Source organism: Alosa pseudoharengus, unplaced genomic scaffold (genome assembly GCF_046254945.1).
Source record: "Alosa pseudoharengus isolate Yale_2024_CS ecotype anadromous, Long Island Sound unplaced genomic scaffold, YU_APseudo_1.1 YU_APseudo_1.1_scf_2, whole genome shotgun sequence".
NCBI classification, from domain to species: Eukaryota; Metazoa; Chordata; class Actinopteri; order Clupeiformes; family Clupeidae; genus Alosa; species Alosa pseudoharengus.
In genome coordinates, this window is record NW_027468663.1 from 56,609,299 (window position 1) to 56,633,189 (window position 23,891).

A 23,891-nucleotide genomic window follows, 5' to 3' on the forward strand; every position below is an offset into this window, starting at 1 on the left:
TGGGACTGCATGAAGGTTATCACTGGCCTGAAGAAGAACAGCAGCTCTGTGGAGGGGGACCTGGACAGGGCGAACCAGTTGAACCACTTCTACAACAGGTTTGACTGCCCTGCTCCAGCTCCAATGGCGGTGGTCTGTCCACCATCCCCCAGCCCCCACCCTCACACCCCCTCAATACCAGCGCAACACTCACCTCCATCATCACAGGCTATCGTACCCCCACCATCACTGGATTTTGCACCCCTCCCCCACATGGCGATCACGAACAATGAGGTGACAACAACCTCAGTCAACAGCCATCAGACACACAGATCCCAGATGCACCCCTCCCCCTCCCCTCCCCTTACACCCCTCACCATTACAAAAGATCAAGTGACAGTCCAACTTAAGAAATTGCGCAGCAATAAAGCAGCTGGGCCTGACAGACTGTGCCCAAGGCTACTCAAGGCCTGTGCTGCTGAACTGGGGAAGCCACTGAAGCACCTCTTCAATTTGAGCCTACGCCTTGGACAAGTTCCAACACTGTGGAAGACATCATGTCTCACCCCTGTCCCTAAGAAGCCACACCCTAGTGAGCTTAATGACTACAGACCTGTCGCTCTTACATCACATGTGATGAAGACAATGGAGCGATTGGTCTTAGGCATGCTCAGACCCCAGGTACGCCATGCACTAGACCCGTTGCAGTTTGCTTACCAGGAGAAAGTGGGCGTGGACGATGCCATCACTTATCTTCTACACAGGACACATTCCCACCTGGACAAGGGGAAAAGTGCTGTGAGAATCATGTTTTTTGTTTTCTCAAGTGCTTTTAACACCATCCAGCCCCTCAGATTGGGAGACAAGCTCTTGCAGATGGGTGTGGACGCTCACCTGGTAACCTGGATTACAGATTACCTGACCGAGCGACCACAGTTCGTCAGACTGAAGAACTGTCTCTCTGACACTGTGATCTGCAGCACCGGAGCGCCACAGGGTACTGTGCTCTCTCCAGTCCTGTTCACCCTGTACACATCTGACTTCTGCTACAACACCGAGTCATGCCACATGCAGAAGTTTTCTGATGATACTGCAATTGTGGGGTGTATGAGGAACGGGCAGGAGGAGGAGTACAGGAGCCTGGTGGAGGACTTTGTGCAATGGTGCAAACTCAATCATCTTCAACTTAACACTTCAAAGACCAAGGAGATGGTGGTGGATTTCCGCAGGTCTAAGCCCACTCTGCTACCAGTCCACATTAATGGGGTCAATGTGGAGGTGGTTAGCACCTACAAGTATCTGGGTCTCCACCTGGACAATAAACTGGACTGGTCAGCCAACACTGATGCACTCTACAAGAAAGGGCAGAGCAGGCTGTACTTCCTGAGGAGGCTGCGGTCATTCAATGTGTGCAGTAAGCTCCTCAGGATGTTCTACCAGTCTGTTGTTGCCAGCGTCCTCTTCTATGCAGTAGCATGCTGGGGAGGAAGCACAAGGAAGAAGGATGTGGGGCAAATTGACAGGCTGGTAAGGAAAGCTGGCTCTGTAGTGGGAGCTGAACTGGAGTGCATCACTTCACTATCTGACAAAAGGACCCTGAACAAACTGATCAACATCTTGGACAATGAGTGTCACCCACTCCACAGCACTATTGTTAAGCAGAAGAGCCTGATCAGCTGGAGACTTCGCTCACTGCCTTGCACAACTGACAGACTGAGGAAGTCATTTGTCCCCAGGGCCATTGAACTGTTCAATGCCTCACTTAAGGGAAGAGGAGAGATAGACTTCTCTGCATAGTCTGTCTGCCTCTTCACCCCCTCCATGTTTGATACTGTCTGTCCACTAGCCACTTGTACCACTGTCTTTATGCCTCACTGTTTGCGTGCTATATTAGCACATATGCATAACCCCCCCCTCCATGCCACAGCCGAACTGTGGCCACACTTATACATTTTCTTAAATAGTTAAATATATAGATATATAGACTATACTTTACTTTATTTCTGCATTGTTGCACTGTTGACTTACTCATTTGCACTATCACCATAACCACTATCACCATTGCACTACCACCATGACACTCATTCACACAGAGCACCTTAGAGCACCTTACCATACCTTACTATGCACAGAGAATCACAGGCTCAGTCCCTGCCTCAGTCATTGCAAGCGCCTCTGATTTATTAATCACCACTATGTGGATACTGTTTTTAGAATTGATTTAGATTAAGTGTTAGTATAATTTGTTTTTTTGTAATTTCTATTTTAGTATATTTTTATATATTGTATTAAGTGTTAGTATAATTTGTATTTTAGTATATTTAGCATATTATTTATCTTCTACTGTCCTTACTGCTTAGTTGTGTTTTTATATTATATACTTTAATTACTCTTTCTGCTGTTAAAGAATGTGTTTGTGTTGTATGTATGCTGCTGAGACCTTGAATTTCCCCTGGGGATCAATAAAGTATCTATCTATCTATCTATCTATCAAGCAAGAGATCTATGGGTGGGAGGCAGTTCACATCCAAGCAGCAGGTCTGGGAGGCTATTCTGACCATAGACATAATATACATAGACGCCGCATCGACCGCTACTCCCTACTAGCGCTGACGAGACGTGGAGCCGCCATCTTGGATCGGTCATCCACTCCACTCAGTGTAATCTGTTTGGCTGGTGCTATGAGCTGTCAGCGCATTAAATTATTCATACCTCACTGAATACCGAACAGATTTTCACGCGTTTTTTTTTGCTGCAAAGGTCATACATGTAGCTATGATACAGGCCACATTGTTCGAAAATACAAAATACAACCAATAGTACGGTAATGTTAAATCTTACTTGTGAAAAGTAAATCCCCCGAGTATGGTCCGCCGATTTGAGCAGGAACATGCTGCACAGTGCTGTCATCTTGTGTTTTCTGCTGCAACGCAACGAGGAGTATCGGCTCCCACACACAGCTGCGTGCTTCGCGTTGCTGGAGACGCATCCCATTCACTTTACATGGGCTCACGTGATCCGTTGCCGAACTGAATTGTGGGTCCGTCGCATCGCGTTTCTCCCGCCACTCGCGTTGAGTTCAGCTGTTGCTGCACCGACAGACGGCACCGGCCAATCAAGCCAATCTACGGACGGCACCAACCAATCACATTACGGTTTTACTTCGTCATTTGCATAGCTACCGTCGGGAACACCCACTGGCATGCATTGACGGAACGCAGCTGTGTGTGGGAGCGGTCCAAGATGGCGGCCGCATTTCTTGTTTCCAGCAGCCAATGCAGCGTCTATGTATATTATGTCTATGATTCTGACATTCTGGCAGCTCTGGGAGGCTATTCTGCAAAGACATTAAATCAGACACTCTCCAAGAACTCACAAGTTCAATGGATACAAGAATTGTGAAGGTGATATTAATGAAGGGGTCCTATGTTAACATGTAACTTGGCCTGTTAAGAGTTTTTTGATTTAAATAACTTTTGATTTAATTTATATCACCTCCTAATGCTGCAAATTCAACAAATTACCATTTTTAGTTCTTTACAACCTATACAATGTCTTGAAACGCTGTTGTGCATAATCATTTGGATTTTGAGTTTTTTATTTTATTGGGAGGTTTGTTCAGTAAAATTTGAATTAAACGGATGATGACTTGGAAAATTATACTGACTGTCATTTGCATCAACTATTTAGGAAAATCTGGAGAAAAAAAAATGTCATTTACACAATAATTTGGAACGCACAAACGCAAATGAAAGATGGTAACAGGAGAAAAACATGTTCTAGTTCAGCTGCTGCATAAGCAGTTTATTGATAGACCTTGTTTTGCATGGGTGCTGACTGATCGCAGAGTTCTGTTCGGAAGATGTGGTGTCATTTTGTACTTGTCCTTACCACTGCCCATGCGTGTGCCTCAAAACCTCACAGAACGTAACATGAACAGAACATGCTGCGGGGCATCTAAATAGTATAAGTAAGTAAGTATGTATATATACTCTTTTGATCCCTATATAAGTATAAGTATATCTACTCTTTTGATCCCGTGAGGGAAATTTGGTCTCTGCATTTATCCCAATCCGTGAATTAGTGAAACGCACACAGTGTACACACAGTGAGGTGAAGCACACACTAATCCCGGCTCGGGGAGCAGTGAGGGGTTAGGTGCCTTGCTCAAGGGCACTTCAGCCGTGCCTACTGGTCGGGGTTCGAACCGGCAACCCTCCGGTTACAGGTCCGAAGTGCTAACCAGTAGGCCACGGCTGCCCCGTGCATCTAAATATGCTAAAGCTACACTCTGGGGGCATCTAAATATGCTAAAGCTACACTCTGGGGGCATGAGCACGGGACTCATGAACATGCCCCCAAACTGTAGCACTGTAGCTGCTTGGCAGCTCTAGCCGTTGGCTGAAGCAATCCGAGCTAGGTAGCCAATTGTTTTAGGTAACCAATTGTTTAGGTTTTTTTTTTTTTTTTCATACCGACAGTTCCTTTTCCTTTATTTTTGAATTTTCCTTTAAGGAGAGTGGCCGTGGGTTTACATGACCGTAATGTAGGAATGGAGCCCTTATCTGTCAATTTTCGACATACTGGATACCCATTTAATGCAAAGGGGGGACCCAAGTTTCGACATACTGGATACCCATTTAATGCAAAGGGGGGACCCAAGTTCATCAACAACCAACCAAAAGGGTCATGCTCCCAGTAGCAAAAACGGCATGATGCCAAACCTTCCGGGCGGCGTTCATTGGCAATATCAAAGACTCCATTCTCTGCATTGTTAGTCAGAGTAGCATCAAAATGAGTTTGGAGCTGTTATTTTAAGGTAGAAGAACTGCACTGTGTTGCTTTGAGGAGCACTGCATTCATTCACACCAACAATAATTATAACGATAACGGCAAAAACAATCGCTATCGCTCTAGCTAATATGAATGACCACATCCATGCATAAACAGTAATGATAACAACGGGGAGATTGATATCGTTGGGGATTACTTTCAGGGCAATTTTGAGAACAATAAAAATCAGAATCCATAAAAATCACATTAGTCAACACAAGGAGAGACTTTTCTTATCGTTGGTCAGTGTGGACGATCAGTTATAGTTACCGTTACCGTTATCTGTATATGTATCGCTTCTGGTGTGAACGGCCCTCTGCTTCGGCTTCAGCTGTGTGTGTGTGTGTGTGTGTGTTTGTGTGTCAGACCCAGGCCACGCTGCTGCAGATGAGCTCCAGGGCTGGAGGCAAGAAGGCGGAGGAGAAGGGCAAGGAGCCCTCTGCAGAGAGACTAAAACAGGCAGAGGACGCTACACCTCCTGCCTCTGCTGGAGACAACCAGGAGAACTGCAGGTATACACACGCACACACTGTTTTGGTTGCATTTTGCATTATGGACCATAAACGTGTCCTCAGCCGTCCTGTAACCATGACGCCAGTGCTACTGTGTGCTGTAAGCTCACTGTGTAGACCAATGTGGAAGGGCCAGTAATCACCAGCTTGTGCCTTTGTGTTGTATTCCAGGAGCACACATACAGAGCATGGTACACCTTCACTACTCAATTTTGCATAATTTTAAAGATGACCCCAGAATGACAACAGTTCTCGGCGACCTCGAGAAACCGATGTAAAACACGGCCGGTGTTCTCCCTTAACGTGCTCATTCACTAGGTGCAATACCCAACTGAGTCCGTGTAAACAGGTACACAAGTGACCGTCTGAAGTTGGACGTTTATGTGTCGGCTGAAAAGCCTTCCAGGAAGAGCCTGGCATATAGACCTTTGCTGCAAGCTGACGCTTGAGACGCCTCTCGTGTGTGTGTGTGTGTGTGTGTGTGTGTGTGTGTGTGTGTGTGTGTTGGCTCTGATCCCTAACAGATATTTCAGGTTTCTGGCAAACAGTTGCCGCAAATTTGCGGCAAGGTCATATTTTCACATGCAAGTTAGGTTTCTGGCAAACGGTTGCGGTTAACTTTTGGCAATGTTGTAGCAAAGTGTGGTGGTAAATCACTGACGACTGTATTTGCTTTGCTGGAAGTTTGCCTCTAGTGGCCAACGTTGGCAAACTTCTGGCAGTATTTTCTAGTGAACTCATTAGTTTGCTGCAAATCTGCCGCCAACACTTTTTTTGGTAAGGGATGCTTTGCCGAAGGCCATGCGGCTGAAACGTCGGCATGATTGTTCTTGAAATAAACTGGTGAAATAGAGACGAGTCTAGTTCTGTGAATATTGTGTGTGCACTGCTACCTCATCACCTCTGGGTAGTTAGTGTGGCATCTACCCAATGTTGGTTTAACTCCACACACTAAAAACTGGGAATCAAATTGTGTGTGTGTGTGTGTATGTGTGTATGTGTGTATGTGTGTGTGTGTGTGTGTGTGTGTGTTGGCTCTCTGTCTGTGAGCAGGCCGAAGACAGGCTTCCAGCTGTGGCTGGAGGAGAACAGAAAGAGCATCCTGGCCGATGACCCCCACCTGGAGGAGACCGCCATCATCAAAGAGGCTATGGGCCGCTTCAGGACCTTATCTGCAGACGAGAGGCTGGTGAGTGACCGTGTGTGTGTGTGCCTCTCTTCTGTCTCCAGCCTTAGGCTATGCTCCCTTTTCATACGAAAATGGATAGGTCTGTTTCATATGTTAATCCATGAAGTCTGCCTCCGTAAGATTGAGGTGATGAAATGAGCGCAGAGTGCAGACCGAAGGCTTCTTCCATATCCGTTTCTACCGTTAAGCACAGATGAGCCTTTTTCCATCAATCACCATCGAGTCACCATTTCTTTTTTTTTTCTTTTTATCTGCATTTGTTGGTTTTAGCTGCTGTGTGCACTTGTGTGTATATATATAAGTATACTCTTTTGTTCCCGTGAGGGAAATTTGGTCTCTGCATTTATCCCAATCTGTGAATTAGTGAAACACACTCAGCACACAGTGAACACACAGTGAGGTGAAACACACACTAATCCCAGCTCAGTGAGCTGCCTGCAGTGAGGGGTTAGGGGCCTTGCTCAAGGGCACTTCAGCCATTCCTACTGGTCGGGATTCAAATCGGCAACCCTCCGGTTACAAGTCTGAAGCGCTAACCAGTAGGCCACGGCTGCCCCACTTGTGTGTGTTATGTCCCTGTGTGTGTTTTGATGTACATGTACATTTACTCCACCTGATGAAACTGTTACCGGTAGATTGGCCCGAAATCAATCAGGTATTTGTAGTTACAAGATTCCACAGGAATATCTGGAAGTAGTGCTGTGCCCATTAAAACATGCCATTCCTGTAGAAAACCTGAAGCCCAATTACATGCCCCAGGTATGCCTGCAGGTATGCCTGCTTTAAAGCAACAGCAAAGATTTTTTTGTACCTTAAAATAATGTTTCCAAAATTGTTTCCGTGGTTCATCAACTCGTAACAGGGTGAACGGCACTTCTGCATTCGCTTTGCGGCCCTCTATCAGCTGTAACCGCACTATGTATGTTTGCCAGATCGGGTAGTGGGTTTGTAGTTCGATGGAATGAGACATAAGAATTAAGAAACTACAAATTTGACTTCCATGATGTTGCAATACATCGTACTTTCATAAAATCATGCAACATATTCTACCTTGTCTATGGACATCGTTATTTGCAAAGCCGTTGCTGGATAAACAAATAGCGTGCGTGCGACAGAGGAAAAGTTCTTTGGTGTTGCTTTAAATATAGGATGATGGGGAAAAACATAATTCCAGCTAAGCATTCAATACTGAATATTATATTATTATAAAACAGATTGTTCCGGTCCTTGATTATGATTGTATAAGTATATATACTCTTTTGATCCCGTGAGGGAAATTTGGTCTCTGCATTAATCCCAATCTGTGAATTAGTGAAACACACTCAGCACACAGTGAACACACAGTGAGGTGAAGCACACACTAATCCCGGTGCAGTGAGCTGCCTGCAACAATAGCGGCGCTCGGGGAGCAGTGAGGGGTTAGGGGGGTTCGAACCGGCAACCCTCCGGTTACAAGTCCGAAGCGCTAACCAGTAGGCCACGGCTGCCCCAGTAGGTAGTGATGTTGCAAAGTGATATGGGGCTTAAATGAATTCAGTATTAACTGTGCGAAGTAAAACGCTAATTGGTGTTGATGGTCTGGTCTGTGCTGTGCTGTGCTGTGCTGACCGTAGACAGAGTGTGCTGTGGTGACCGTAGACAGAGTGTGCTGTGGTTTGCCTGTGGTGACCGTAGACAGAGTGTGCTGTGGTGACCGTAGACAGAGTGTGCTGTGGTGACCGTAGACAGAGTGTGCTGTGGTTTGCCTGTGCTGACCGTAGACAGAGTGTGCTGTGGTTTGCCTGTGGTGGCTGATCCAAGGGGGCCTCCATACATAATATACAGTAGTCCCGGTCTCTGGTTCTTTAACATGAATCATCAGGATGCTCTTTCACAGCATCAGTGTCACTCGCAGTGCTAATTATCATATCACATTTGAGCGTGTGTGTGTGTGTGTGTGTGTGTGTGTGTGTGTGTGTGTGTGTGTGTGTGTGTGTGTGTGTGTGTGTGTGTGTGTGTGTGTGTGTGTGTGTGTGTGTGTGTGTGTGTGTGTGTGTGTGTGTGTGTGTGTGTGTGTGTGTGTGTGTGTGTGTGTGTGTGTGTGTGTTCGTGTGTTCTTCACAATAGCACATTGACATGTGTGTGTCACGAGGGATCCGTGTGTGTATGAGGGAGGCATTCGTGACCCAGCATCTAAAAGGCCACTCAGCCACTAGCAGAATGGCACTGGAGATGTTGAGGAAAGGGGACGTGTGTGTGTGGAATGCCTGTTGCTTGGGAACCCGTTCTGTGAGAGCTGGTGTGTGTGTGTGGGGATCGCTCGTTGATCTTATGCTAATGAGGAGGAGGCGGCCTGAGGATGGATGTGGGGTGTGTGGGGGTGTCACAAACAAGAGGGAACCATGGAAAGCAGGCTCTCGTGTGTGTGTGTGTGTGTGCGTGTGCGTGCGCAGTCTGCGCACCTCTGTTGCGATTAGTCACCATCCTCGGCTCTGGTGTGTGTGTGTTTGTGTGCCTCAGCTGCTATGAGTCACCATCCTCGCGCTGCTGTGTGTGTGTGTGTGTGTGTGTGTGTGTGTGTGTGTGAGCAAGGAGGAAGGATTGCGGTTTAGGGCGGTTTGAGTGAAAACCACTCTGTCAATAGTGATTACATGCAAATGACTGCCATTTTTTAAGAGTGTTTGTGTGTGTTTGTGTGTGTGTGTGTGTGTGTGTTTGTGTGTGTGTGCGTGTGTTTGTGTGTGTGTGTGCGTGTGTTTGCGTGTGTTTGTGTGTGTGTGTGTGTTGGTCTCATGTCTCTCTCTCTTCCTGCAGTCCTGGACGGAGAGAGCGAAAGGAGAGGTGGGGGAGGTGAAGAAGAGAAAACGAGAGGAAGAGGAGAACGTCAGGGAGGAAGGAGAAGAACGTGCGGAACAACAAGAAGTCAGCGCAAAGAAAAAGAAACCTCTGGACACGTCAGCCAAACTCTCCGCGTTCGCCTTCAACAAAGACTAAACAAACCACTGTACATTCATTTAAACTGAAGTGGCTTTTTGCGTTGTCATTACATCATTCAGGTGTGTTATTTCATACCTAATGTAGATTGTGGGAGGTCAAACAAAACACATTGGTGTACCAGAGGTTTTTCTATTGTTAAGTTTATCTCTGGAGGTGGAATACACCATTCGTGCTGGACTTTTACGAGTAAAATATTATTCAAAACTGGCTGGCATACGGTCATCCATTGATATTTGGTATACGGTTTTGATAATGCTGTTTTTTGTATGTTTGTAATCTGTTTTGTAACTTTTGTAATGTCCCTTTTAACTTGTGTTGTCTTAAAATAAAAATAAAAAAAAACTTGAATGAAACTGTTTAAGCTTAGCTCATGTCATGTGAAATTGACCCTGACCCTAAAATGTATGATTTATTAGGCAAGATGTTGATCTCTAGCATAAGTGGTAGGCAGAACAGGACGGGCCAGGAGAGGAGAGTAAATGATTTCCAGTGCTTATGAAAGTGCAGTTCCCCCCCTGGGGTCAATACCCTGCCCCTGGCTGGATGGATAAGAGGGGTGAGCGTCGGCCATTGTGTCCAGCACAGACTTTATCCCTTCACTAATGATGAACCCTTCCCCAAATAAATGTAGGCCATGGTATAGACGGAAATAAAAATGTAGGCCTACCCAATGTGGAAAAGTAAAGATGGCACTCTGGGGCTTAGATATATACAGAACTGTACTCAAAATTCAAAATTGACACACTCATGATGGACTAGGCCCGAAACATTTGTCTGTTTTTGTTTTTCATGGCCTGTAATGCTGTCTCGGCACTATGAATACAGTTTTGTACATATCTCAGCCCCTGAGTGCGATCTTTACTTTGCTACTTCCTGACTGAACTCTTGTCTTGTAGTTACGCACCGGGCATAACAAAATGTTTCGATAAGAGGCACAGATGCCACCTCTAACCACAGGCCTACCCAATGCACACACGTTCCCCAGATGGACCAGTTTGAAAAAAATGTATTGCAAATGTCTAACCGGTTTGTCTGGGTTCTTCTGAGCAAGGCTGCACAGCTGGAGTGAATGGGTGAGGATGACCTGATATATAGCCTGCATGATCTGTTGTGCCAGATCTACCATACAGCTTGTTTTTGCCTGTGTTGTATTTATTATATTGGAGACTATTCATTCGGAATGGGTCATGCAGGAAAACTACCTATTTTCTTTGTGATTGCCTCTATTACATTGTAACACTAAAATCTTATATACCATATAGTATACTCATTATAACCATATAGTATACTCATTATAACCATATAGTATACTCATTATAACCATATAGTATACTCATTATAAATGGAATCAAAATGAAGCGACCCACATCCAAATTACATTTTTCTGATGTCATCCTATGGTTGCCGAGTGACACTGGAATGAGTTGACAGTCATATTCAATTTTGCAGTGGTCTCTTACTTTTTTCCCCCAGACCAGGTAATAGGCCTACATAAATATATATTTTATTCATATTCATTGGAGTTCATATATTTTGGAGTTCATAATTGCAAGTAGCCTATAATATTTTGTCATTTAAATATTTTATATGTTTAATCTTTTTAAACACCTACCTTTTAATGTCATGATTTACATTGTATTAGTGGGTTGTAAGTCTCTAATTAGGTGGCTTGTGTCTGTAGGCTATTTGGAAATGAGATATGCATATGATGATATGCATAGGATGTTTGATATTGAACTACCGGTAAATAAATATTGAAAAACCAAGCAACTCGAAGACAACCTGTCTTGGATCGCAGAGGAGTGTCATGCAGTATTAATTTCTGGTGAGCAGTTGATAAGGAAACATGACGTGAGCTAACTGATGGCTAGAAGGAGGCTATGTAAAAGTTTGCCAATAGTTGATATAGCCTCTTACTCATTTGTACGGAGCCCCTAAGGGGACATGAGCAAAAAAAAAATCTAAAGTTTAGTTTCCTGTGCTCACGTGAAACTTTCATGTGCTCACCTGAAACTTTTATGTGCTCACGTGAAACTTTCATGTGCGCACGTGAAAGTTTCACACATGAACGTTTCATGTGCGCACATGAAAGTTTCACGTGAAAAGGTTTTGCGTGCGCACACGAAACTTTCACGTGAGCACATGAAAGTTTCAGGTGAGCACATGAAAGTTTCACATGAGCACATGAAACTAAACTTTAGATTTTTTTTTGCTCATGTCATGTTAGGGGCTCCGTACATTTGTCATTATTTTGTTTCATTTGTCATTATTTTCGTTTCATTTGTCGTTCTGTAGAAGACTTGAATAATTACCGTCCTATCTCGAAACTCCTTGTTTGGCAAAAATTCTAGAGAAGCTGGTGAACAAACAGATAAAAGAGTTTTTATCTACATTTAATATTTTAAATACTTATCAGTCAGGTTACAGATCGGGACACAGCACTGTGTCAGCTACCGCTAAAGTTGTAAATGACATTGTTCACGCCTTAGATAACAAGATGGTCTGTGCTGCTCTTTTTATTGATCTATCAAAAGCCTTTGATACTGTGGACCATAGGTTACTTCTAAAACGCCTTAAAATTATAGGTTTTGATGATCGGTCATGTAATTGGTTCAAGGACTATCTAACGGATAGAGTTCAAGCTGTGGTTGCGGATGGTCATCAATCACATTTCCTGAGTATTACTAAAGGTGTGCCACAGGGTTCTATTTTAGGTCCTATTTTATTTTCTCTTTTTATTAATGATTTTAGCTCTGGGATTGTTGAAAGTAAGATTCATGTATTCGCTGACGACACTATTCTATTCAATTCAATCTATTCAATTGCCCCTTCTGTTGAACTAGCCTTGGCAAACCTGCAATCTGATTTTAATGTTATCGAACATGCGTTTATTGACCTTAAACTACTACTTAATACAGTAAGGGGGGGGGGGGTATCACCCCCGGGAAAATGTTTAAATTCTGGCTGTTAAATAGGCCCACACAATTTTAACACAGTTTGGGAGGGACAGAAATACCATAGGCTAACAGAGCAAGCAGGGCCTGTCTTCTGTCTGACTCAGGTGAACATTGGCTACCTGCATAAGGTTATCACTTCACTGCTTGATACTACCCTGGAGACATATTTCACGTTAACATACACGTTATCACGGCAAATTAACAGACAGAAGCAAGTGAGGTGACAATGAAAATAAATGAATGGAACACAGAACCTCGCTTCTCTCGCGTCAGTGTCACTAATAATAGAATGTTTCTGCCTACACTCAGGGGTGTCGGACTGGGGGTAAAACCCCTACTGATTATAGGGGCCCAAGGGGAGAGAGGGGCCTTGAAAAGTCTGGAATATAATTAATTTTACCTGGGTATCTTCATTTGCTAATCAAATTTCATAATGCATGTCAGATGAAATGTAAAGTTAGTGTATTGGCTGACTAACTTGGTTGATTGACTGACTCCATTTTGTATAAAAAAAAAAAATAAGGTTTCACCCATTACAGTTAATAGCCTAGTTATTATACCTAGGCCTACAGATTCATGTGTACAGAGGCCTGATCATTATTATTTGGGGGGGGGCATGGGGGCACATCAGGACTGCCTTTGCAGGGGCCCAGGATCTTGTGCTACGCCCCTGCCTACACCATCCTCAGGGGACTCGGAGAAGACCCACGAAGGCAAGGACTTTTCAAAACTCCGTGGAGAGCCGCGACAGCTTCACTAAAGGCTACCAGAAGAAAACCATTGGTAAGGACCTTTATAAGACAGCTGAAAGTGTTTACAAACAGGACATTTCCATGTCTCACCTTAAGAATGGAAAAAAAAATCACAAGATTCCTGTTTTTCTCCTTCACATTAAGTGTGATTGATTGCTGTGGCAATACTGGTGACCGCGGCCGTGAGCCAAGGCAACTAAAATGTCGTTCAGTGTGCACTGTGTTTTGTAGGCTAGACTTGAATGACTAAAGTCTAACTAAATCGGTATTTGTCACTGCGTCTCCCCATTTCAATGACCACGCTACAGGAACGATACCTTTACGGCTTGTAGGCTATATAAATATTTCGGTCATGATACTGAAGTGCCCAAAATTCACGAACGCTGATAAAACTGTCTGACCGTGTCGTTGCCCAAGACAATGAGTAGCCTACCGCGAGCATCAATCAACTCCGAATTACTACTTGCGGCGGCAACCCTCATCCGCTTACATGAGCACAGTAGGCTACGTGACGTACTGCGCCTGGCCAACCAATAGCGCCTCTTATGGATTATCCCGTGTTTATAAAGCCACAGGGTAAAGATGCCTAGAGTTGGACACAGACTGCCCTGACAGCGGTGGAGATCTAGCAGGTGGCTGCCACGGAACACAAGCTTCTTCCGACAACGCATTTGAAGGTAACAGAGAAAAGTTAGTCGTGAAGGGCAGCTGCGAAACAAAAGCTATGGACCGATCCAAACAGAAGCAACTTCTTAATCAGAATGAAAAGCAAACGACGTCAGTAGGTGATAGTTCAGTAAATGGACATTTTGACGGGGTGGCGAAAATGAAAAGCCGCGCCGGCTTACCTCTGGCGGGGTCCGGGGAAACGAGTGGCCAGTCATCCGGTGCCATCGAGAGTTGGAGGGAAGAACGCACCCGGAGTCTGGAGGACAATGAGATGAGCTTGCCAAGTATCGCTTCTGCCTACACGACCATCCTCAGGGGACTCGGAGAAGACCCTCAAAGGCAAGGACTTCTCAAAACTCCGTGGAGAGCCGCGACAGCTATGCAGTTCTTTACTAAAGGCTACCAGGAGAAAATCATTGGTAAGGACATTTATAAGACAGCTGAAAGTGTTTACAAACAAGACATTTCCATGTCTCGCCTTAAGAATGGAAAAATTCACAAGATTCCTGTTTTTTTCCCTTAACATTAAGTGTGATAGACTCCTTATAAGCGCAATGAATGTGGACAGGGATGGATTCACTTAACATAATATTGAATAATTATCATATTTAGCCTAATGGTCTTTCTATCCGTGTTCTTTTTGCATAGTCAGTGTATATTTTCCCCAAAAAATCCCTTTTGTGTTTTTTTCTTTCTCTTTATCCCAACTTTGATTATCAAAACAGTTGTTATTTGGCAATACTCCTGCTACATTATTATAGCCCTATTCATATATTTCCATATATTTCCACATTCACATATAACATGTGTGTTTTGGCTTTAAACTGTTTTCTTCCCACTCTAGTTGCATAGCACTTTGCAGTTACCCTCAATCTAACCATCAAGCATCCTATGCATGCACAACAGCCCTAACCACCCTGTTGCTTATTATCTGGTCTGGTCAGATGACTTCAACAGATATGTCAGCTCAAGACTGACTGCTGATGGAGGGCCATCTCCAAGCGGGGTTCTTTGAAATTATGTTTTGTTCCGCCCCGGTCCATCTGTGAGCTGTGGTGTTAGTGGAGGAACCGGGAGCTGCCCCTTCTCGCTCTTGCTCTCTCTCTTTCTCTCTCTCTCTCTCTGCCTCTCTCTCTCTTGCTCTCTCTCTCTCTGCCTCTCTCTCTCAGCCTCTCTGTCTCTCTCTTCCTCTCTCTCTCTCTTGCTCTCTCTCTGTCTCTCTCTCTCTTTCTCTTTATTCCTCCCTCCTACAATGGTCCACATCTGGACCTGGTTTGAGAAGGCCCAGAAAGGCAGTTAAAAGATGCAGACGGAATTTGTTAGGGCCGCTCTCTCCCTCTCTCTCTCTCTCTCTGTCTCTCTCTCCTTCTCCTCCTCCTCCTCCTCCTCCTCCTCCTCCTACTGTGAAAAACACGGTTCTGGAATTGGGGCACAGAGCTGCAAACTTGCTGAGTAATGGTGGAGGATGCACCCAGTGCCCTTTGGCCTCACCGGTGTGTGCCGGCCGTGCTGACATGTTTTTTGGACGGCACACCAACCCCACCTCAGGCAGTGGTGCCGTACATAGTTCAAATATGGTCAAGAGGCGTGTGCGTCCAGTTGTGGGGAGTGCAGTGAGGGGACTCCACTCCATTGGCTTACATGTTCACCACCCCCTGAAAGAATGGCTGGACTTTGTTCGTCAGCATCTGCATCTTGGCTGCAAGTTTTGTCTGAATTTGAATTCACATCACTTGATTAGTTTTCGTTTTTAGACCACAGTCCATTTAAATTGGGCTCCTGTTGCAGGCTTTCTTACTTTGAATTGAGACTTTGCTTCTGGCCCAAGTGTTCTTCTGTGTCCACTGTGAGAGGAGAAGTTGTACAAATCAACAAGATCATGGGTGTGATTCAAACCGAGCAAACACACATACTGATAAAGTGTGTGAAATCTGCACTGTATTGTAAGCACCAGCTACCAACTGTCCAACCCGTCATACAGCCTCCTTGCATCATCAGATAAGATGGCCATTAGACTAACACTTACCCAGCTTACTAATAAAGCAAACATGATATGCTTTAGATGTGTCTGTCACAGGTTGCCATAGGGATGTAGCACAACTTATCACAGCTGTTTTTTTTCCTTTCTCTCAACGCCCCATTTGAAGACGGTCGGTCTGTAATGTGCACATCTGTAGAAATGTCCATGTGATCAAAATGGCAATGGGGATTTAACGTCACTTGAAGCTCCATTTGAAGGTGGTCTCTCTGTTATGCGCACATCTGCGGACACGCTGCCATGTGAGGCTGGTGGATCTGATGCCAGTGGCCAGTGACTCACCGCTGAGACCCTGGGGGGCGGGGTCATGGGTTAACAGGAAGTGACTGTGACAGAGGCAGGAGTGCTTGGCTGCCAGACCCTCCTGTAGTATCTCTGCCTTTCTGTCCACCCCAGGGGCCTTTCTGTCCACCCCAGGGGCTTTTCACCCAAGAAGCTTTTCTGAAGTCCTCAGAGTCCTCGTCGTGCTCATTTCTCCCGCTGCCTGGAAAACAGATACCTGCGTTGTGTTCTCCCCTGGCCTCTTGGCCACTGATATAAGCTATGCTTTCCTTTAACCATGAGATTTGTAGTGTCGTTTTTACATGGATGGGGTAAATGTTGTTGTGTAAAAGCCAATCATGAACTAAGGCACTGGTTCTCAAAGTGGGGAATAGAGACATGTCAGGTGGGGCACGATGAACAGGAGGAAATTGTTTTTTGTGCCTGTCTTTAATAATGCCTTTCTTTTTTGACAAGAAAGAGCATAGATTCAAAACGAAATAGGCACACACAAACATAGGAGTCCTAAGCAGACCGATGTATGAATTAAATGAATTTTGCCTGGTTGATGGAGTTAGGTGGAGCTTGAAATTTCCCCACCTCCAAAGTGGGGAATGACAGAAAAAGTTTGAGAACCACTGGACTAAGGTGAATTTGCCCACTGGACAGTGGTTCAGTTCCAGATTCAGTTTTGGACATCTTTTTCCATTCTTTTTCCTGCTGTGAACATGGGTGCACATGGGTACCATAAGCATCAGCAATATTATCAGTGAATTTTACAGGCTTAGCGTAGGCTACCGAAAATTAACTGAACCGTGACTTCAAAACACACACCGAACCGGGATTTTAGTGTACCGTTCACCCCTAAAATCCATCCCTGTATAAATATATGTGTGTATATATGTATGTGTGTATAATGTTGCATATAGACAGAATACCAGCTGAAATCAGTTGCATTGTTTTTTTTAAAATCAGGATAGCAGTTTTCAGATTACATTATGTGCTCACATAATTGCAGAAGGGTTCTCCAATATTTTCTCAGTTAGCCTTTTAAAATGATATCAGATTAGTAAACAGAATGTGATTTTGGAACATTGGATGAATGGTTGCTGATAATGGGCATCTGTATACTTATGTAGATATTGCATTAAAGATCAGCCATTTCTTTCTACAACAGTCATTTACAACATTAATGATGAAAACAAGGACATTTCTGTATTGTATATATATATATATATATTAACCATGTATATATATATATATATATATATATATATATATTTGTATAGGCCGACGTATGCCCCCTCCCCCCAAACACACACACACACACACACACACACACACTGTTCCTCTAGCTGGCCCCAAGCTGCCGTATGGGTCTGGGTCTGCTCAGGGTTTCCTCCTGTTACTGGACCTGGTGGCCATAGAGTTTGCTCTAGTGAGTGCAGTTACATTTACTGAGTATTCCCACGTACAGTACATTTCCATCTGTTCACTAGGCCAACACTTTTATCCAAGTGACATTATAAACCAATTGAGCTGCAGGGTGCTGGAAGACCCAGTAGATGGCTAGATGTGCTACACAGGTTTGGATTGTACTGTCCTTACTCATTAGTGGGTCTTACACACACTCCCATTCTGTCACCCCCCACCCCTGCCTCGTTGTGTTGTCGTGCCGACCAGAGCACCCCCACCCCACCCCACCAGCGCGTGCGGACCTGCTCTCTGACATCCTGACAATTCCAAAGGTTTCCATGACAACCCACTCTGTTGTCTTTATGTCTGTGTTTGATTGTGTGTGTGTGTGTGTGATTTTGTGTGTCGCATGTGCAATTAAGTGTATGTGTTTTAGTGTAGGGGGTGTGCAATTGAGTGTGAGTACATGTGTGTGTGTGTGTGCCTGCATGTGTTGCTTGTAATTGAGTGTGTGTGTGTTGATGCTGAGATATGGCTAGAGCAGATGCTGATTTGATTTCCTGTTCTTTCAGTCGGTGGCAGTCATGTGAGCAGCAATAAAAGTGTGTGTGTCTGCGTGTGTGTGTGTGTGTATGTGTGCGTGTGCGTGTGCGTGTGCGTGTTCGTGTTCGTGTGTGTGTGTGTGTGTGTGTGTGTGTGTGTGTGTGTGTGTGTGTGTGTGTGTGTGTGTGTGTGTGTGTGTGTGCGCGTGTGTGTGTGTGTGTGTGTGTGTGTGTTTGCATTTGTTTGCATTTGTGAAACGGGGGTGGGATGTTTATTGAAGTCTAGAGTGGTGCTGACTGCGCGAGCAGCTGTTGCCCTCAGGATGGATTGGACTTATTGGGTCTCAGTTTAACTCCATTTGACCAGCATCGGCCGCATCCTGCCCACAGAAATCGGCAGACAAATGACCATAATCAGATGCTGCTGGACACATCCGACAGCCAACATCAGAATAAACATGTTCGTTTGCCTGACCCTTTGAAAGAGGCTACACAGTACCAAGATAAATAGAAATAGAAAACTATCCAGTGCTGTCTGTGTTTGTAAGAAAAGGTTGTTGAGATTTGAACTCTGTTCCCAATGAAATGATACCTCTGCCATTCGTAGTGCTGAAGCTACCTGTTGTTTGACTGGAATTGTTTCTGCCCGATGGAAATTGTCTCACGAGAGATAAATCAGCTCTTATTGAGATTTCACCTATTTCTCCTTAAAGGATAAGAAAACCAGATGCGAAATAGCCCTCTTTTTTCTCAGCCCAATTTAAGTCAAATTTAAGTTCAACTTAAGATCTCAAAATACCCTTCTCAATCTCTTCTTATTTCTCCTAGGTTTTTTTTTAGGAGAAACAGGTGAGATTTCATTTCAAATGTTGCTTCCCTATGGATGGCTCTGTCAGGAACACAGACTTGGCCTTTAATCACTAAATGTTTGTTGTTTTTAAATCACCCAATCTGGTGTGCCTGGATTGCTCTTCATCGTGTTTGTTGTTAGTTGGAACGCTTCACCTGTTGGGGGGGGGGGGGTGATGGGGATGCATTGTTTCCAGCTGTTCCCTTTGAGGCATTTGAAGCCTCTTCTGTGTAGCTGTCTTTTGTGTTGTCACAATTGTGGTCTCAGTGCACTAATGACGGCTAATGATATCAGTCTACATGGGAACACAAAGCGCTATGGGACCCAGAGGCAGCAGGTCCGGCGAGCGGCCGCGTATCTGAGCAAACTTACTTTCTGGCGTGGCGACAGCCAACCCGGAAATGAAAAAGCCAGAGAGAGGGAAAGGAGGGCGCGTCGCCAGCACCAGATAAAGCTGCATTTATTTGAACAATGATATGAACCTAAAGGAGGGAAGGTATGAATGAAGCACACAGATATAAACACACACACACACACTTGTGCACACATACAGTGACGATGTGTTGTGTGTTTTTCTCCCAGAGAACTGATAGCTGAAGAGATGACACTGTTGGTCATCAAATCATGTGCCCACCCAAGCGTTTTCATAGGAAAGCAGGATCCGTCAAATTTGATAAAAACAGCCATCCACTTAGTTAAAGCTTCATTGTAATATCTTCATATCTATCATGTTTGTTTTTTTGATACATATTATTACTGTTTTTCTTTCAATATTTTGGGATTTTATGCCTTTAATTTGGTAGGACAGTGAAGAGGCAGAGAGCAAGCAGGAGAGAGAGAGATGGGGTGGGATCGGGAAATGACCCAATGGGTGAGAGAGATGGGGTGGGATCGGAAAATGACCCAATGGGTGAGAGAGATGGGTTGGGATCGGGAAATGACCCAATGGGTGAGAGAGATGGGGTGGGATCGGGAAATGACCCAATGGGATAGAGAGATGGGGTGGGATCGGGAAATGACCCAATGGGAGAGAAAGATGGGGTGGGATCGGAAAATGACCCAATGGGTGAGAGAGATGGGTTGGGATCGGGAAATGACCCAATGGGAGAGAGAGATGGGGTGGGATCGGAAAATGACCCAATGGGTGAGAGAGATGGGTTGGGATCAGGAAAATACCCAATGGGTGAGAGAGATGGGTTGGGATCGGGAAATGACTCAGGCATGTGGACCTAAATGTGGTACAGTATGAGCGCTGTAGCTAGTTGCTGTTTATCTGTTTATGTTTTATTCTGCTCTCCCTTTGATGGCATATTCCTCAATGTTTCTCTCACATCATCCTTCATGCTGTGTGTGTCTCTGCTCTCAATCTTCAGATGTGCTGAATGACGCCATTTTCGATGAGGACCACGACGAGATGGTGATCGTGAAGGACATTGACATGTTTTCCATGTGTGAGCACCACCTGGTGCCCATCTTTGGCAGGGTAAGAGAGCCATGGAGCGACACACAGCTCAGCAGTGACACTTCTCTTAGTAGCCACTTTTCGGTTACACTTTACTTGACAGTATCGACATAAGAGTGACATGACACTGTCATGAACGTGTCATAAACAAGTCATAAACTTTTATGACATAACGCTTCTGTTATTAAGTGTCATTCGGTTTTTGTCATAACAAGTTAGGGTTAGGTTTAGGGTTAGGGTTAGAGTTCATGTGTCATGACAGTGTCATGTCACTCTTATGTCGATGCTGTCAAGTAAAGGGTTACCGACTTCACTTAGAAGAGACTTTCTAATGAGACACAGCACTTAAAGAATCCTCCATAGAAATCGTAGACAGTAAAGGAAATGGACACAGCCACCCAATAGACCTCTCCAGAATAAGTCCCGCCTCCGTAACTTCCGTATCCATCCAACTTCCGGGCGTGGATTGTCTATGGGGAATAACATGGCGTTTCGAAATATCATATCGGTAAAACATCTGTAGGTAGCGAAGTTGAAAAAGCTGGTGGGCAGATTGGCCTACACACTTCTGCCATATAGTTTCCACTGGATTTTTTGATTGTCGTTGCCGTTTAAGTAGTATACTATAGACTATACTACTCAAACGGCACCGAAAATCAAAAAATCCAGTGGAAACTAGATGGCAGAAGTGTGTAGGCCAATCTGCCCAGCAGCTTTTTCTACTTTGTCACCTACAGAGTTTGACAGGTACGATCTTTCAAAACGCCATGTTATTTCCCATAGACAATCCACGCCCGGAAGTTGGATGGATACGGATGTTAGGAGGCGGGATATATTCTGGAGAGGTCTATAGGACTTCCATAGAGAGAAGTGAAGCCAATTTGAGCCCTTTTCCTGTTGGTCGAAGAGGTGCTGTGCATCCTCAGTACCAGTCGAGTGATGTTAAGCAACGGACAGAAACACAGTAAGTTGTCTGGTAGCTGCGCTAAGAAAATTGATAACGTGCAGATTGCTACGAGTTCGAGTGCAGTGTTTGGTAGGTGATTTGTTCCCATGATTCCCTAGTGCCAACCCAAAAAAACTTCATTGCTTTTTTCCTCGATGCTTTCCTAAATATCTTACCCGGGGACTTCCCCTCAGATTGCCTTCGAGTTTCTTATCCAGAGAATATGGTTACCTCTCCTGTACGACGCAAATCATTTTATCATTGGAGAAAAGCTTATTACAGAGTCCTTAAGTGAGTTACGAGGTTATGACACCAGAAATTACAGTATGTGTTGTATTGTTGTATGTTGTATTTCTCTGAAAATAGAAAAGGTTCATGTAAAGCAGTGGTTCTCAAACTTTTTCTTTCATTCCCCACTTTGATCAAGGGGGCATTCTCGAGCCCCACCTGTCCCTCATCGCTCTAAGAAAGTGGTAGGTCAAGCTTAAACTTGTCAAATGTATTGAAATAATGACAAGTTCTAAATATATCCTCTTCAACAGAGTTAAAATCAGCTGGTGCTGCAGATATAATAATAAATAAATACATAACACCCATATTTCTGTTTTCCAGCAACATATTAGGAAGCATAGGCCATTATACAGCATTGTACAATATATCCAATGAAATACCAACATGCTGCATTAAATGGATCCATAATCCAGTCATACTGAGCACTGCTGGTTGGGAAATATTTTTGAAATAAACTTTGCAGGGATGTGATGTAGGCCTACTGTTTAATACATGGGATCACAAGAGTGGCTCCCAATCAGACGTTTCAGCGATTTCGCTCAGAAGGCATAATACTGTCGCGATCGAGGCGCCTGTCCTATACTCAAGTTTTTTTGGTGAATGTAGTAATCTTATTTGCTAGGTGAGGTAGGTGCTTGTCTTTGCCTTGTAACTGGACATTTAACTCAAATGTATCGCTAAGATATATCAAATATATCGCTAAGATAGGCCAGCTTCGTCAAGAAATGTTCATTAGTGAACGTGCTTGCAGATTCAAACATGCGTTCTTCCTCCAAGAAGAGGCGACTCGGAGCTCAAACACGCGCGACACCACTTTACCTCGGGGAAAGCCACCATGCCTCGCTGTGAAACAGTACAGCTTTTTGGTCAGCTACCATCTCTTTGCAAAGTACGGAGAATAGACGCGCTTTTAAGGGCCGGGTTTTGATGAAATTCACCACTCTCACAACAACGTTCAAAATGTCATATAGGTCGGGACTAACTAAGCTGCCTTGACACGAGCGCTTCCCTGTGAATAACACAGTGCGTCCATTGCGCATCGGGTGCTACCTGGGCCCATGCTACAGATAAAAAAATAAAATAAAAAAAACTCCTGTTTTTCACGTCAGTTCGCGCCCCACCTGGCATGTCTCCGGACTCTCCGCGACCCACAGTTTGAGAAAGGCTTAAAATGCTTCAGATGTAACGTTATTTGATATGAAAGTGACGGCCAAATGAACGGGGGTCAATGGAATGCTAACTCAACGTGGTCGACGTTTATCCTCAGAGTCGAGTGGGGAGTTTTTGGTAGCGTTTTCTCAGTACATCTACAGAAACATCTAGTTTACTGTCACAGAGGAGTAATTAAAGAGTAAGGAGGTAAAATGCGTCAGCCAGATGTAATGTAATGTAATGTAAAAACAAATCATTTTGAGGTAGTTTCCTTAAAGAAATGACACAAACCGATTAATGATCAACAAAATGGATTAATTGTTGCAGCCCTAGTGAAGTGCGTGCGTGCGTGCATGCGTGGCCTCAGTGTTTTTGGAGAGACTGTACATGTCCTAGGCTGTAGAGCTCTCTAACTCTTTGTAATGTAATTCCCCAAACTCCCTGAGATAGCCATGACTAATCCAACTTAGATGTGAACATGAGCCCCTCTGTGATCATTCTCAGTGGGAGTTTGTAATCTCTTTACAGTTGAGAATTGATGAAGACTTTACTCTCTCTCTCTCTCTCTCTCTCTCTCTCTCTCTTCCTCTCTCTCTCTCCCCTCCTCTGTAGACTGTACTCTGCAGCTGGTAAAGCTTCCTTGTGTTCAGCACTGATAGTGTTATTCTCCAGAGCTCCTGGGCTGATTTCTAATTAACGCTGTTGTAAGGAGAAGAACCTGAAGCCATGCTTACCTCTAAACCATGTTAGCGTGCTTCACGTGAAAACAATGCATCACTCTTCTTTTTATTCCTCAAAGCTTTAGCATTTACCCCCCACACTCACACACACACACTCTCTCTCTCCCTCTCTCTCTCTCTCTCTCTCACACACACACACACACACACACACACACACACATGCCCACCACTCCCAAACAACAGGCTCCCTGCAGGTGTTTGGCATTTAAAACAAAAGAGAGATGCTTTTGACTCCTGTCATGGTGTAAATGGCCATTGATGACAGAGCAGGCCATTGATCAAGGCTGTGTGTGTGTGTGTGTGTATGTGTGTGTGAGTGTGAGAGT

The 23,891-nt window shown here is 44.5% G+C and overlaps 2 protein-coding genes across 3 annotated transcripts in view; both read left to right on the top strand.

Annotated features, from left to right (window-relative positions):
- Positions 1-9,798, top strand: part of wdhd1 (WD repeat and HMG-box DNA binding protein 1) — a 46,434-nt gene extending 36,636 nt beyond the window's left edge. For both annotated transcript variants that reach the window (XM_076295598.1, XM_076295599.1), the window contains exons 24-26: positions 5,179-5,324; positions 6,378-6,513; positions 9,307-9,798. In XM_076295598.1, coding sequence (XP_076151713.1) covers positions 5,179-5,324; positions 6,378-6,513; positions 9,307-9,486 — 462 coding nt within the window. In that variant the 3' untranslated portion in view covers positions 9,487-9,798. The remainder of the gene's footprint in view (positions 1-5,178; positions 5,325-6,377; positions 6,514-9,306) is intronic.
- A 3,999-nt stretch (positions 9,799-13,797) lies between these two features.
- gch1 (GTP cyclohydrolase 1) overlaps positions 13,798-23,891 on the top strand; it is a 25,433-nt gene continuing 15,339 nt past the window's right edge. Inside the window, exons 1-2 of the mRNA XM_076295601.1 lie at positions 13,798-14,286; positions 20,348-20,457. Of these exons, the coding sequence (XP_076151716.1) occupies positions 13,923-14,286; positions 20,348-20,457 (474 nt within the window). The 5' untranslated portion in view covers positions 13,798-13,922. The remainder of the gene's footprint in view (positions 14,287-20,347; positions 20,458-23,891) is intronic.